A 15,540-nucleotide genomic window follows, 5' to 3' on the forward strand; every position below is an offset into this window, starting at 1 on the left:
GATACAATCGCATTAGAAATATACAACTGAACGATAGGTCAAGTTTTCTAATTATTTATATAAATGAAAGAAGATGTCGTAATGAGTGAGTGTTGGGAAAACGCGTGTCATCACTCGCTCACACTTTTTGTAACCAACTCTACACAACATCATCCTCACAGACCACTCTACACATCGTCACATCATCTCGTATACGCTTGCGATAGAAATCCTTACTCGCTACTCGAAACCAGCTGTAGCAGACTTTTCAGACAATTTCGATAACTTGGCCCCTTCGATGGCTCAGACAGCCGGACCGATACAACCTTTCCCTCTTCGCGAATCATCGGTGCCTACTACTTATAGGGCATCTCCACGTTCGCGCTCGTCGGTCTCTACTTCTGTATCACCGCCACCCTCAAGTCCTCGTCGTGTGACAACGACAACTCGATCATCACCCTTACCACCGACGAAGAGGTGGTCCAGCGAATCCAAGGAGAACGAAGAACCTAGCAAGACGAAAATGAATGGGGACGCAATCACCAGTCCTCGAAAAGAAGCTACACTCGGGGAAGCGATCACAGAGAGCGGGAACGGAGGCGGTAGAGCATGGAGAGATGGCTCTATAGATTCGGAGTCGGACTCCACCTCGAGTACAGGCATGAGAGTGAGGAAGAACCCACCTCGTTCAGCTCGACCATCGGGAGCAAATGGACTTTCGACACTGCCTACCATCCCGGACCCAGACGCTGACGAATCGATGCTTGACAAGAGCGTTTCACCTCCACCCCCTGCACCGTCCACACAGACAGGTACAGGTGAGAGACCGATCGTCACAAGGAACAGGAGATCAAGTAGCGTTAAGAGGAAACCGAGTCCAGGTGCAATACCTACCAAAGTTGTTGACTGGGAGATCCCGAGAAAGACATTGCATTCCTCTATCGGTGAGTAGTCTGCCCTCGGCATTCCCAATTGGCAAGATATCCTCGAATCCCTCAAAAATGGAAACAGTGCTAACGCAATACGTGCCACTGCAGGCTTCCTTACCCTTTTCCTCAAATGGCTTGATCCTCCCACACTTCGTCCTCTCATCACCGTCCTTTCAACAGGTCTGGTGACAGTGAGCGTGTTCGACTTCTTTCGACTCAATTTCCCCGCCTTTGCCGAGATATGGGAGACGTATTTCGGTTTCCTGATGCGAGAAAGCGAAAGACAAAAGATCAACGGTGTGATTTGGTACCTCGTTGGAGTGATCTTCGTTTTGAGCTTGTATCCGAGAGATGTTGCGGTGGTCTCGATTCTCACGTAAGTCAAATTCGATACGTCGCATATGACAGATCGTGCAGCTGATCAGGTCTCGTCTTTGTAGCCTCTCATGGTCCGATACGACCGCATCGACAATAGGTCGACTCTGGGGTCGATACACCAAACCCCTTCCTTCTCACGTTCCTGGAATCAAGGTCCTCCCTTTCGCACCACGCAAATCGCTCGCCGGTTTCTTGGCAGCGATGCTCACGACTGCCTTGATCTGCATCACGTACTGGTGGAACGGTAGTCAAGGTAGATGGACCGTACTGGACGTCGAAGATCACGGGCATGGTTATTGGGGTTTGTGGGTGACAGCGGCCATGGTAGGTCTCGGTGGAGCAGTAGTAGAGGCTCTTGGTGAGTGCAATCTCCATTGTGGGAGGCAGTCATGCGTACTGATATCCTTGTCGGTAGACCTCGGCCTTGATGACAACCTTACACTCCCAATCTTGTCAGGGGCTATCGCCTGGTCATGGTTATCCCTGACCAACTGGCTGCTGTGATCAGCCCACCTCAGCCCAGCCTGGCACCTTTGACCGTGCTATCTATTTGTGTTCGAAATCCATCTCTCTGATCTCAGCTCTGGGATTGCCACATCCAGGTCTCTGCTTCGACCCCTCGCGCCTTTGTTTAAGAATCTGGACTTTTAGAGTATCATCGCAGTATACGTATACCCCTATCAAATTGTAGATGTCGGTTTCACTTTGCTTATTCATATATTTGTCCGCTTTCACGACGTTTCATGACCTCTTCCGCGCGTTCCAGCTTCGCTGTTGCGATGAATACTGCTCGTGCTGAAGATTGTTTATACCTGCTGTGATGATATCTGATGATAACTGCGTCTGTTGGGATAAAAGGGAATGAATTAATACACATCACATGTATGTCTACCAAGAAGGAAAGGAGATCACGTGGTGTCCGTATCTCACGAGAAAGGTTGAATTTCAGATCTCAACGTTTTTGGATTGTCCACTCAGTCGTCAACTGAATACATTTTACAGTGTGTCCACTGATCATCATCTACATACTACGATCGCACCGACGCGCACTCCGAAACGCTGCAACAAGGATGGCGGCGGCTACATCAGCTTTCCCCGAAGATCTGGTCAAGTCGCTCGAGAAGCATAATGCGAGTTTCACGACTTTACTGAGCTTGATCCCGGCTCAGTATTACATTGCGCCCGATCCAGAAGTGGTGAGTGCATTTCGTGGGCTGTACAATATGCCAGGCGAGAGACCCTGCGGAACCCCGTGGGCGATAGACAGCCACTTCCAGATTTATGAGCAAAGCAATTGCTTTGGGTTCGATTCCTCGTGAGGGGGAGGAAGCTCGAATTGTCATTGAATGAGGGGTGTTGCTGACGTTGTGGTTGCATCCCCTTCTCCAATCCCCCAGGCCGACAGTAAATGGATGAAGAACAAGAAGAGAAAGACCGGAGAAGAGATCAAAGAGCACAAGAGGAAGTCAAAGCAGGAAAAGGTGTGCCCAAATTTCTCCACAACACGGTGTCTTGCCGCAGCTCTGACTGTTCTTCTGTCCCTGTTCTTGTTGGTGATCAGCTCGACCCTACCAACAAACAGACCACAGCCGACGTCCTACTCTCTCAGTCTGCTGCTGCCACTGCCAACGAAAGCTCCATGGCCAATGGAGACGACTCAGAAGCCCCTTTGGCAGGACCGTCAACGCAACTCCAACCACTCCCACCTACCGCCTCCATCTCCGAATTGAGAGCGAAACTGCAGTCGAGGTTGGAATCGTTCAGACGAGGACGAGGCGTGTTCGACGAGGATGGTTCGGGCGGTGATGTGAGGAGTCGAGATGCCTTGGAAGAGGAACGGAGGAGAAAAAGAGGGGAGATGAGGGATAAGAGACGGAAAGATAGGAAAGAGGAGAGGAGGAAAGCCGTCGCTGAACCGACGGCTAAACCTGCCAAGGTGAGTATCTTGCAAAGGCTATCTGATTGCCCGAAGAGTCTTTTCGGACTCCTTTTTGCCCATCTTCCTTTCCTCGGGCACTGCCGGCTCTTTGGAGCCTGATCCTTCACAAGTCAACATACGAGCTTAAATCGGTACGGACAGAGCTAACAACTCGAATCAACCTCCAGACCCAGCTCCTTGTTCCTCAACTCCCGTCCGACCCATCCGACAACCTCTCCTTCCCTGCTGTCTCCCTTCCATCCAAAGAGAAACAACGCAACAAATCAGGATTCAAGCAACTTTCCAACCCCGCTCAAGCTCTGGCTCATCTCGAAAAACATAATGCCAAATTGGCTTCTTTGCCGGAAGATAAGAGGAAGGAAATTGAGGAGAAGGAGCGATGGGCGAAGGCTGAGGAGAGAGCTGCTGGCGGTAAAGTAGCGGATCAAGAGAAGGTGTTGAAGAATGCGGTGAAGAGGAAGGAGAAGACCAAGGCGAAGAGTTCGAAGGAGTGGTACGTGTCTCACCATCTCAACATTTTCCCCTGCAGTGGCCATGCCCCTAGATGCTTGCGTGACACATATCAGATTGTCTGTCATTATAAGGGGCCATCTCTGATTCTTGCTCTTCTTACAGGTCCGAGAGAAAGAGAGAGATTGAGAAGTCCAACGCGATCGCTATCAAGAAGCGAAACGAGAACATCGCCAAGAGAGTCGATGCTAAAAGAGACAAGCGACTGGGTATCAAGGACAAGGGAGGATCCAAGAAGAAGGCCAGGCCAGGTTTCGAGGGAAAGAAGGGTAAGGGTGGCTACAAGGGCAAGAACAAGGACGACTGAGGTGTGGGAGGTGATTTACTGGGCATACGTATCGTTCTGTATGACCTGGAAGGGTGTATGTATTGTGTGCTTGTGCGCCAGCTCTGCATATCGCGTGTGCTGTACATCGACGTATGCTTGTAACGGGATGTCTTGGAGGTAAATTGCCACGACGCCACCCGGAGGTGGAGGCGAGAACGATGGATGTTGACGACGGCTTGAAAGAGGTCTGGAAACAGTCCACGGACTGATCTCTGATTTGCTCTGTTCTTGATCGTTTCGCGTTCTGGCTCGATCTTTGCTGTATCATAATCCTTCATACGTTTGGTGTTTCCGACTCCACCTTTTATCGATGGAGCAGGATGTCGGACCCTTCACCGGACCCACCACCCCCTTCGACCTCCCCCATCCCTGGCGCTTGGCAAGCTCCTTCCTCTTCTGCTCCAACTCAGCAGCCCAATCCTTCCACATCACCACGATCACCTCGTCCTACGCCCACGCCCGCGCCCGCGCCGACCGCTTTACTCCCACCAAACCCGTTCCAACCTCAACCCCCACCGCGCCCGAACCTATCAAGCATGTTGTTCCTGACCGCATTCTTCTTCTTCATGTCGGGTGGAAACAACATGCCGACGTCTGGAGGGATCGAGATCGGACCGGATGGGGAGATCAGGGCGCGGATGAGCGAGCTGGAGTATGTGAGAAGTCTGAGGGATGAGTGGAGAGGGTGGATAGATGGGACGATGGAGGGGAACTATACAGAGGTGAGTGGCAGCTGGCTCTCGAATGACAGCTAGGGGAAGGGGAGGGAGAAGCGATCGAATAGCGATGTTGCAGACTGAGCTGCCCAGCATGGACCTACAACATTATGAACGAGGAAGGTTCTGGTCGACTATGCTGTCATGGGATAGGGCTTGTTGAGAGTTTGGAGGGTGTTGCGGGATCGTGAAAGACTCCAGACGAAAGTTACAGGGGGCTCAACATGCAGGGCCAGACCATCTGCTTGGTTTAAAATATATACTCTTTCTTACTGAAGCTGATTCATTCTTTGGTTCTTTTTGTTAGCCCTCAACTCCGCCTATTCTCCCTTCATCCCTGATACCGCCCGAGTACGTCCATCAACCAGCTCACCATCACCACTTCTTCAAGAACATCACCGGCTTCTATCGTGGTGCGACGGTCAATCCTTTGTCTCTCTCCGCTGTCGATGGCCACGAACCTGTTCTGTCGAAATCAGCGAAACACTACTGGGAACATCTCGATCTCGCTTCCTTGGATCTGAACAGGACAGGCGAGTGGAATGCGACTTTGGCTGGAGAGATGCGAGGGAGCTGGGATTGGGAAGGTACAGATAAATGGGACATGAACCTCAAGGAGAGGAACGTATCCCTCGTCCCCAGTGAAACAGACTCCTCAAGCGATTATAGGAACGAAACGGGCAAAGACAAATATGAGGTCGATGAGTATGCTGACTGGACCTGGATCAAAGGCTCAGCTACACTTTACGCTGGAAGCGAGACGATTGCGTATGATTTCTACGGGCTGCATCATCGGCCAAATGGGACGTATAACCTCTACGCTTTGCCTGAAGGTATGAGAGTGGATATAAGGAAGTTACCAGGATTGTGGGGTGACAGTTTAGGACAAGGAGACGTAGGCAATGTTACGAGAGAGATAGTGTTGAGGGAACTGGAGAAGGAAGTGAAAACTCAGGAAGAACTGCTGATCCTCAACGATGTGAGGAACGATGGTGAGCTTGTCGGTTGTGTCTGAGACGGCGTGCACTCTGGTGGCCAGTCACACAAAGGCTGATAGATTGCTTTCGACTTCACAGAGGTATCGGACGTCACGACTTGTCCCCTTTTGATATACATGACTTTGCCACCCTTGCCGAAAGGGGTATCACCCCTTGAGATCGACGCCTACGTGAAAGAACTGCAGAACCCGACGGGAATAAGATCCGGTATGAAGCGTCCACCAGGATACTGGGAAAGCGGGACGGGTTTGGGTGGAGTTTTGGTGGCGGACGGGTGTGGGGTTATACTTAGTATGGAAGGGGGCCGAGGACTAGGGATCGATGATTTCTGGAGGAAGAGTGTCAATTGTAAGTGATATTACCCCGTTTCTGTCCCCTGCCTATATCACAATCTTTGTCAGCTGGTCCTTGTCCCTAAACAGCTCCACATTGTTGCTTTACTCCTGTTTGCTGATACTACGCAACCAGACGCCGCTTTCGCCACTGTGTCTCAACTCCTGGTGCTCCTACTACTTGTTCGTCAGATGGAGTCTACTCGAACACCATCAACGCTGTCCAAGGTGTCTCTGTGGAGCATCGTCACTATGTCCATCTCGGACTCATGGATCTTTTCTGCGCATGTTGTAGTCGGCATCTGGTCAGATAATAAAGCGAGTTTGCCTATGTTGGTCCCAGGATTCCTGTGTCTTTGCACAGCAGTGGTGTTTGGTCCCGTAAGTGTCTACTTGGGTCAGATACTCTGGGCTTGCTGACACCCTGACTAGAGGTACGCGGTACTTTTACACCGGATTCAAGCGCCTGAACGACTGTCAGCCCCTGCTCCCACGCCTAGACTTGCAGCCGGCCAGGGTGCGGACTCACTCCTCACTGTCAACGCCACTACTCAAGATACGGCTCAGGCTGAAACACAAGCTCGGTCCTCAACGATGCTTCAGGATGTACAGAACCTCTTCCGCAAGTACCCAGCTTTCAAATGTGCGTGTCAACAAAGCTTCTCCGCCACCAGCTATCCGCAGAGTATGGCCTCCAGAGGCCACGTGAAGTCATTGCATGAGAGAGCTCCGCAAGCTGTGTGCTGACACCACCAACCTTTCTAGGGATCTGCGGTCTTGCCACTCTCTTCGTCCTCCTTCAAGTAATATTCTTACCCTCTGTGATCCCCTTTTCCCTCTTCGTAATCTACTCGTACTGGCTTCCTCAAATCTGGCGGAATGCGAGACGAGGTACCAGTAGAGGCTTAGATAGCGAGTTCGTGATTGGCACTGCCATCGGAAGATTAGCGCTGCCTTTGTGTGAGTGGAATGGAGCTGAATGCATGGTCCGATTTAGTTGAACTGAGAGAGGCGTCTTACTAACATTCTCGCTACGATAGACGCCTTCGCATGTCCCGACAACGTGTTTTTCGTCCAGACCAAGTCGTGGGTATGGGGGATTGTCTGGTGGCAATTGCTTCAGGTGGGGATGTTGTACGCTCAAGAGCGTCTTGGGCCTGCTTTTTTGTGAGTGATAAATCGGCAATTAGCGAATGTACGTGGAAGGCTGAGCGAAAGCGTGTTCCGTTCATCTCCCAGCTTACCGAAGAGTGTAAGTGATCGGCGTATTTTGATATGGCATGACTCCGGACTGACACTAATATCATTCATTGTAAAGCTCGCTCCGCCCGAACTGTATAACTATCACCCAATGATTCCAACATCAGATCCCGAAAATCCGTCTCCAGTCAAAGAGACAACCTGTTCGATATGCATGGAAGAGGTAGACCTGACATCTTCACATCCATCCCATTCCAGCACTGCGTCGACGTTGGGCGTGGGTGGATTGGGAGACAAGAGGAGAAGTTATGCTCTGGCACCGTGTGGACATCTGTTCCATACAAAGTGTCTCACTCAGTGGATGGGTATCAAAGTGAGCGTGTGACCGATGACTTGAGGAAGCGAAGCAGGATATGCGCATTGAGCTGATGCTTTCGTTCAGACAATCTGTCCCTTGTGCAAGAGATGCCTACCGCCCTTGTAACCTACTTGGACAAGGATGTGCACTAGCAATCGTTACGAGGCATATCACTGTACAAAATCTTGTTTCCCGTGTTATATCGATCCTTTGTTGTATCGTAAGTTCTGTAAGTGATCAGTGATACTCGGAATACCCAGCACCTGTATACTCTTAGCATCACGAATCAATGGCATGTATCTACCACAGTGGTTCAAACCAGCATGCACCGTTCTCTCCATCTCGCGCAAGGGCGTTTGGAAGACAAATTGCTGCAGTACCCAGTATACATGTACGCAAGGCAGAAATATAGTTTGACCGGACGCTGCTGTACAACGGGAAAGTGGAGTAGCAAATCGAGAAGTAAGAACGTGCCAAACACCATGAAACATCACAATTCCTCTTCTTCATGCTCATGACCCCTATCACTTCCATTCCCCCAATCCATACTCTCCTCATAGACCAGATCCATATCGCCTCTCCGTTCAGCCATCAGCCTCCCCCATTCCAAATACAATCTGAAGACATAGGCCGTCATGTCCTCCTTGCGCCAGTGAGTGGAAGCCCATTCTTTACCGCTCGTGGCGATCTCGCGAGCCAGGGGAAGTTCGGAGCCTGAGAAGGATAGATCTCCTTGGAACTTTTGAGATCAAGCAGAGGAAGAAGACAGGGTCAGTCTTGTATATTTGAAAGTTCTGGATGTTTGGGGTGATAGTAAGTGGGCAGAAAAGAAATAAGGGGAAACCGACGAGGGGGCCGGGGGCACTGTGAGAAAACAAGGAGCTGTAGGAGGGAGGAGGGAGGAGGGAGGAGGGAGGAGGGAGGAGGGAGGAGGGAGGAGGGAGGAGGGAGGAGGGAGGAGGGAGGAGGGAGGAGGGAGGAGGGAGGAGGGAGGAGGGAGGGATTGAGATGGAGGACAGGGACCTGAAGCGCCATACGTACAAATCCCAGTATATCGTACAGATCTGAATAGTCCATCTGGACAGGAACGTAATGCACCCAAGGTTGGATCCTGTCGGTCCACCATTCGGCTGCAAGGAACGCTACATCAGCGAATGTCAGGGTACTGGACAAGAAGTGTTCGTGCTTCCGAACACCTGGGCATGATGTTGGCGACACGAAGGCCACCAAAGGTGGGTTCCAACTCACGCATGATCGACGATTTGAAGATCAATGATCCGGAACTCAACAATCTCTTGAATCTCGCAGACCAGGCATTTCCGTCCCTACGGACGGAAACCAGACAGTCAGCTAAAACTCACATGCGCGAATTGGTCCACGACTTACACATCGACGATGTAACGATACTTCAGTGCGTCTTCGTGAGTCATCGGATCGGCCCACGTAAACTCGTAAGCTAGATCTTCGCATGTTCCGTCCTGAACGTCGCATTCTGTCATGCACATCACGCGCATCAGCGTAAAATCATACCAGCGAAGTGGTCATTACTCACGAAGTGGACTGCCCGTGAAAGCTAGATCCATATACCTCTCATTGACCTCGCTCCAACCGTGTCTCTGTATACCCTTCTTCAGTTGCTGCGATCTCATATTCCTTGGACTTGGTAACATCTCGACGAAGTCCGGACCTCCAGCCTCATTACCAAATCTTGCTTCGACTCCATCCCATCCCGAATTCGTATGTGGCTCTGCAAGATCGTGCTCGGACGACGCCATATTGGCCATCTTCAACAATCGTGTTCTATGCGAGATCCTCCAAGGAGTTTCGGTCGAATGGTATGCACCCGTGTTGGATCCTCTCCACATTAACCGATCTTCCGTTTTGTCCTCCCAAGATATGTCAGTAAGATGCTTCGTGTCGATCCATTGTTCGACCGGAACTCCAAGTACGTCGGAATGCAACTTTGTCTTCGAGAGCGAGAAAATCGGCGTGAGAGGTTGGACTTTTGGTGATTTCCCTGCCAAGGCCCCATGGAGAGATATGAGAGAAGGATTGGAACACAAATCCATCGTGGAAGAGTGGGAAGAGATGAACGATTTGTGAGTAATGGACGTGTTAGGAAGAATGGATGGAGGACTGGTGAGTGGGCTGTAAATTCGAATCGGGGAGCTGAAAGGACATGCCGCAGCCCAACCTTCCAGTGTCATATCGATTTCGTCGTCTTCGTCAAACCCTGTGGACCGCATATGGTTATCAGTGCCCGTTACAATGAAATCATCGTGCGCTTCTATCACACTGCATCACACTCACATTCGCCCTCCTCAACATGCTCGAGCAGCTCTCGCTTATGATCGTATCCCACGACTGCTGTAGCGGTATCATGAACCGAGTAGACCACTGTGATATCACCCAGCCATTGAGCGATGGGCCGGAGCAATGCTGCCTGCCCTTCGAGCCTCTCATTGGCACCTTCTATAGCTTGTGAGTCATATGTAGATAGCGTGCGAATAGAACCGCGTTTCACTTTCAAGGTGTAACTGTCAGGAAGAAGGGATGCGACGTCGATCCGCGAGTTGAGATCGCGAGGTGAGAGCGCGCGGAACGGAAGGAGATCATGGTGGATCTGATCATATTCATCTGGTAGGGGAACGTCGTGTTCACTGAGGTGGGAAGAAATAGCGGTATAGCCATCAGCAATGAGATCGGGGTGAGGCAGAGTCATATAGGTCTTGAGGTGAAGTATTGGGGGACCGCACTGCAGGATTCGCTCACCAGACATACGCCCACCACTTGTCGAACCCTTTCGGCGGTTGTCTGCCATATCTTCGCCTATATTCTGCTACGGCCTGTTTCAGCGTCTTGCTCTGTCTAGCCACCTTCTGATCCCATTCGTCTCTGGCATCACGGATAAGCTGATAAATAGGATGTACCAAGCTTTCCGGATTGACCTTCAATAATCCTCCTTCGACCCGATGATCTCTTGTCCGTTTGCTCAGCAGCCTAGGAGGGAGAGGTGCTCGTGGTCTGTGGTCTCTAGCTCGTGCTCCCGCGAGATTAGCACGAGGCGGAGGATCGCGCAGAGTACGAGATGTCGGCTTCGACTTGAGTCCTGAGGAGGCGGCTCCCGCTGCTGGCAGGTCGGCGTGAAAGGTAGAATTGAGGATGAGCCGGAAAACAGTGAGATAGAGGAAGAAGATACCAAAAGCGTAAACGATAAATCTACGAGTGCGTCGACGGAGAAGATGACTATATGAACCAAGCAACAGAACCGTGAATGATCTTCTTCTTCGTCGCCCTTTATGCGCATCATCATACCCATCGTCATCGTGACGTCCTTGGGCACCTTCTTCAAGCACTGCACTGAGTCGACGATTATGACGAGAATGTGATTCGCTATTGTTGTTGCCAGACCATGCCATTCTGAGCAATGCTAGTCGAGATATCGCAGCGGTTCGTGCTTGATTGTCTTTGTAGTTCGATGGGTGGGTCTGGTGTTGGGATTGAGCGGAGGCATTTGTGGGACAGGAGGATGATAGTTGTGTGAAAGCGTCTCTGGAGGAGGACGGAGCGATATGGATGTAAGTCTGCGATCTGAGTGGCATTTCAGTCCGTCGTCGAATCCAATGTTAAGTGATTCAGACAGAAGGGAATCATCCCATAAATCCTTGTAGTGTAGAGAGAGAATGATCACCAGCAGGGAGCGGTGGACACGGTATCAGCTTAAAGCCGGTGAGAACAGTCAAGTGTCTTCGACGATGTAAGACAGATGTCAAGGTGAGTTTGCCTATTCAAAGCACTTCTAGATCACACATCAGGGTCAATGGAATAGGACAGTCATCCAACCCGTGCATCCGATGCCTTTGAAGCCAGAGTCAGAGTAGGCTGCGATGGCCTTGGAAAGGTACGTCGCGCGCATTTGCCAGGGGGTCCAGAGCCGCAGTCCATTCTCAGCGTATATGAATCTGGCAGAGAGTATAAGCGTCTGTGTGATGGAGGATCTTGAGTTTGCTCCCCTTGCGTTTGTACCTCTCTCTCACTACATCAGTCTCGACTGACTTCTGTGAGGAACAGAGAGGGAGAGCGATGGATGGGATTGAAACCGAAAACTGAATCACCATGTAACATGTGAGACAGCACCAATCGGAAAACCTCGCACGTGGCCCGCCAATCCAATGTAAAGAAACCCCGTTGATCCACCAGTGAAACTCTCACACTACCACTACTATTACTCTGCCTTTTAGCCATCGACCCCAAAGTGAGGTAACATGTAGCTTGATGCCAGCTGGCGATCGGATATCCCATGCATGCACATATCATGCATTTCGCTGGCAGAGAATGAAGGCTCTGAGATGTGAGTCAAGCCAGACTGACGTGGGATAGTGATGGAACACCCGCTGTTGATACCGGAAGCATTTATATCACATATCGCCTTTGACACGCGACCGGTTCTGTGACTATCTCCATCCCAAGCGCGCCGGGGAGAGTAGTCGAGGAGAGGAGAGGAGACGAGACGAGATGAGTTGAGTTGAGATGGATCAAGTCTCACTCTGAACAAGGTAGCGTTCATTCCCCGCTCACTGTTCTACTCGTCGTCATCGCCGATCAGCTTGAAGCAGGCGGCCCTCTTTCAAACAGATACTCCATCTCTGGATCGACAGGATCCCATCTCATACCGCTCGAAAAGAGTTGATGCAACGTGCGTCAAGGGACTGAGCGCGATTTTGTTGCAGACACATCCACTGCACAACCATTTCATCAGCATACATTCGAAAGTTCTGGGCGCCATCCTGTCACGACTGCTCTTATAAGTGCGCTGTTCCATGTCACAATACTTGGTCCAGGTCTTTCCATCCGCATAGCAACAGCATTACCATAATCCATCGAATCTTGACTTTACCACCCCTTCGCATGTTCCCATCACTCGTTTCGAGTCAGTAATCCTTACTTCTTTGCTACACCGCCTCTCGTCACATCCGGTCTGCCTCGGTCATGCCTACCACCGTCCCTTCCCCTTCGTCGACGATCTCTGCAGCGGATACGATACTCCCAACACCAGATCAACCATACTCTTCACGGCGGTCTTCACTGTATTCGCTTCACATGTCGGAGAAGAGGAACCCGGAAATGGACGATGGGGAGGAAGAAGATCTGTTCTCCCCTTCGACGTCGAGGCCTTACCGTTCCAACTCGGCCTTGACTTTCGGTCCACCTCTGGACGAGTCTGCGGAGACACCGACTGCTACAGGTTCGATACCGAGTATATCAGTTCACAACCATCCGGATAGCGGTCGGTCTAATGGTCGGTCCACTTCTCCCACACCTTTATCCAGACAGAGGCGCGGTACAGGCTCGTCCATGCGGGCACCACCTCCACCGCCTATCTTTCTTCGTCGAGCCACAGAACGAGGCAATGACGAGGTGGAAGCCGTCCCGGTTCCAAGTTCAGCTTCGTCAAGCTCGACCAATGGTAATCCCGGCTCGGCAAAAGGCCTGAACATCTCTGGAATGCGTATACTACCATCGACCGGTATCATCGAGCACAGTGAGGACGGTCCGTCAGGAGAACGAGAAGAGGCCGATGCATTACCGGAACTACTCTCGCCTCGACGGTTAGTGTTCACCAATTCGGAAGGTGCACCGTCCAGTCCAGCATGGCAGAGCTTCGAAGGCCCATCTTCAGCAGGTCTCAACCCTTCGTCTTCGTGGGGTCGTCGGACTTCGCTAGACGTTCCTTCACCTCTCACGCCATCACCCCTAGGTGCAAGAAATAACGAACGGCGGTTCGAACCGACTCCGACTCACGGTTTGCACGCTCGAAACCTTTCTCTGTACTTCCCTCAGCCTGGAGCAGTCCCTCAACCACGAGCAGGCTCGAGTGTACCAGGCAGTCCCATGGGTCTCAACGGGATGCAACAGGGTCAGGAAATTATGATTCCGAATGCTGGCGCAGACCGAAAGACGTTTGGGGGAGCTGGAAATTGGACGTTCGGTCAAGCTCAGGCGACAGGTCTGGAAGGGACAGAGCTACAGACGCCAGAAGGCGTCAAGCGGAGTAAACGAAGAGGTCACCATGTGGGTGCCAAATGAAAGTAATCATGTGCCTATGCTGACCTCTATCCGGATCCGTAGCATAAACATTCGCTCTCCCACAACTTCTTCTCGTTCCTCGATCCCACGCAGACCAACCCCACTCTTGCTATACCTGCTTCCCCAAGTCCCGGCCTGGAACTTGCCCCGGCACCTGGTCCCGAAGCCACCCCAGCACCAGTCCCTATGCCTCTGCTTGGCTCATCCTCACATATGCCATCGTCACCAACCCTCTCACCTTTGCCCCCCTCGTCAAAGGTCGACCCTCATGGTCAGTTCCTGCTCTCTTTCGCTGTGTTGGAGTTCCTTATCGGAGCAGGACTGTGGATCGAGGGACAAATGAGTGGATGGAGATGTCTGGCGGGAGTGGGATATCTGGTGGTCTTTGACGCAATCGGTGTGGCTGTTGGGATGATAGGAAGGAAGGAGGGTCAAGGCTGGAGCAGCATACGGCGGCCTTACGGGTGAGTTGATATATTTTGGCATTGGCTACAAAGATAGACAGCTAACCATTCTTGCGTTCAGGCCTTCTCGATTCGTCTCCTTGCTGTACTTCGCCCAATCACTGTTCTTAGCGTTTGCTGCCGTGTACATTGCGAAGGAGTCGATAGAACAGGTCATATTGGGCTCAGGAGCACACGAACACGCTGTAGGCGGTCATGGACATGGAGAAGCACTTTCGGAGGGTGATGAGAGGTGAGACAATCGTATGATCACGATCAAGGATTAAGCTGATATCAGAGCTAGGTCATTTCCTCACTTCTTGCTCCTGTGCGCGGGTGTGGCGAGCGCATTTTCAGGTGGAGCATTGGGAAATCACTCCAAACTGGTTGATGGTGAGTCATACACCATGGTGATCACGGCGGTGGCTGACATGTTGTACGTAGCTGCCGGGTCGATTTTCCTCAATCCTTCGTATTTGTCTTTACCAGTAGTGTCAAGATATCCAGCTCTCTTCGCCAATCCGTTCAGCTTGACTGTAACCGGAGCGAGTATAGGTATTCTTGTTAGTACTCTGGTTGTTCCTCCGTAAGTATCATTGGCCATGAGAACGCCGGACCTCTTTCTCAATACACCTTGGTTTCTCCACAGAGCCTCACTTCATTCCCTCGACGCTCTTATCTCTCTCAACCTGACTATTCTCACAACTGCCCTGTCCTACCCGTCGACGGTTGCATTTGCGCATATCCTCCTGCAGACGGCTCCGCCACCCTCCCAAACCCAAATGACGAATCTCCGCAAAGCTCTCAAAGAAGTCAAAGAAGATCGAAGGGTGATTGGCCTCGGCACGATGCGATGTTGGGCAGTAACGGCCGGTAAAGGACATTATGAGCATCATCGCACACCGACCACTCCGACCGGCAGTCAACCAGGCTCATCGATCTCTTCACCGGTAGGTGAACGATTTTCATTCTCGTTCAGCCCTTCGGCATCTCCATCGAGAAAGTCATCAACGAACGGAGAGTATACTATCCAACCGAGCTCGTATCCCTCACCATTCGGATATCCCTCAGGGCAAGGCAATGGATGGACAAAGGACCCTTCCTCTTCTTCTTCGAATGGGCTGTTACCGTTGGTGGTAACTCTGACGGTACATGTTCAGGAAGACGTAGGTGACAGAGATATTCTTGATGTAACGAGGATGACATGGGGGAAAGTCAATCAGGCGATCAATGGGGGTGGTTTGGGTCGATTGGGAAAGAATGGGGAAGGCGAGGTCAGTATATATGTTAAGAGAGGTTGGGACGGCATGGAAGATGGGTAGGGCTGATTGGGAGATGTATCT

The 15,540-nt window shown here is 51.3% G+C and overlaps 5 protein-coding genes across 5 annotated transcripts; 4 read left to right on the top strand and 1 right to left on the bottom strand.

Moving 5' to 3' along the window:
• Positions 1–277: 277 nt before the first annotated feature.
• On the top strand, positions 278–1,790 carry IAR55_004262 (uncharacterized protein; the record flags this gene model as incomplete). Its single annotated transcript, XM_066947361.1, has 4 exons — positions 278–923; positions 1,017–1,284; positions 1,349–1,644; positions 1,702–1,790. 4 exons carry the CDS (start codon positions 278–280, stop codon positions 1,788–1,790), a joined length of 1,299 nt encoding a protein of 432 aa, XP_066801775.1.
• Positions 1,791–2,356: 566 nt separating this feature from the next.
• On the top strand, positions 2,357–4,042 carry IAR55_004263 (uncharacterized protein; the record flags this gene model as incomplete). Its single annotated transcript, XM_066947362.1, has 5 exons — positions 2,357–2,482; positions 2,684–2,767; positions 2,848–3,222; positions 3,393–3,718; positions 3,841–4,042. 5 exons carry the CDS (start codon positions 2,357–2,359, stop codon positions 4,040–4,042), a joined length of 1,113 nt encoding a protein of 370 aa, XP_066801776.1.
• Positions 4,043–4,383: 341 nt separating this feature from the next.
• Positions 4,384–7,793, top strand: IAR55_004264 (uncharacterized protein; the record flags this gene model as incomplete). The annotated part of the gene is made up of 10 exons (XM_066947363.1): positions 4,384–4,785; positions 5,087–5,771; positions 5,856–6,125; positions 6,246–6,490; positions 6,542–6,752; positions 6,875–7,069; positions 7,150–7,276; positions 7,349–7,361; positions 7,428–7,682; positions 7,752–7,793. The coding sequence occupies 10 exons, from the start codon at positions 4,384–4,386 to the stop codon at positions 7,791–7,793; spliced, it is 2,445 nt and encodes an 814-aa protein (XP_066801777.1).
• Positions 7,794–8,157: 364 nt separating this feature from the next.
• Positions 8,158–11,269, bottom strand: IAR55_004265 (uncharacterized protein; the record flags this gene model as incomplete). Its single annotated transcript, XM_066947364.1, has 7 exons — positions 8,158–8,406; positions 8,709–8,797; positions 8,916–8,992; positions 9,054–9,159; positions 9,220–9,900; positions 9,978–10,327; positions 10,440–11,269. 7 exons carry the CDS (start codon positions 11,267–11,269, stop codon positions 8,158–8,160), a joined length of 2,382 nt encoding a protein of 793 aa, XP_066801778.1.
• A 1,387-nt stretch (positions 11,270–12,656) lies between these two features.
• On the top strand, positions 12,657–15,519 carry IAR55_004266 (uncharacterized protein; the record flags this gene model as incomplete). The annotated part of the gene is made up of 6 exons (XM_066947365.1): positions 12,657–13,739; positions 13,797–14,218; positions 14,280–14,450; positions 14,502–14,590; positions 14,642–14,783; positions 14,847–15,519. 6 exons carry the CDS (start codon positions 12,657–12,659, stop codon positions 15,517–15,519), a joined length of 2,580 nt encoding a protein of 859 aa, XP_066801779.1.
• Positions 15,520–15,540: the final 21 nt, after the last annotated feature.

Source organism: Kwoniella newhampshirensis, chromosome 8, assembly GCF_039105145.1.
Source record: "Kwoniella newhampshirensis strain CBS 13917 chromosome 8, whole genome shotgun sequence".
Classification (NCBI taxonomy): domain Eukaryota; kingdom Fungi; phylum Basidiomycota; class Tremellomycetes; order Tremellales; family Cryptococcaceae; genus Kwoniella; species Kwoniella newhampshirensis.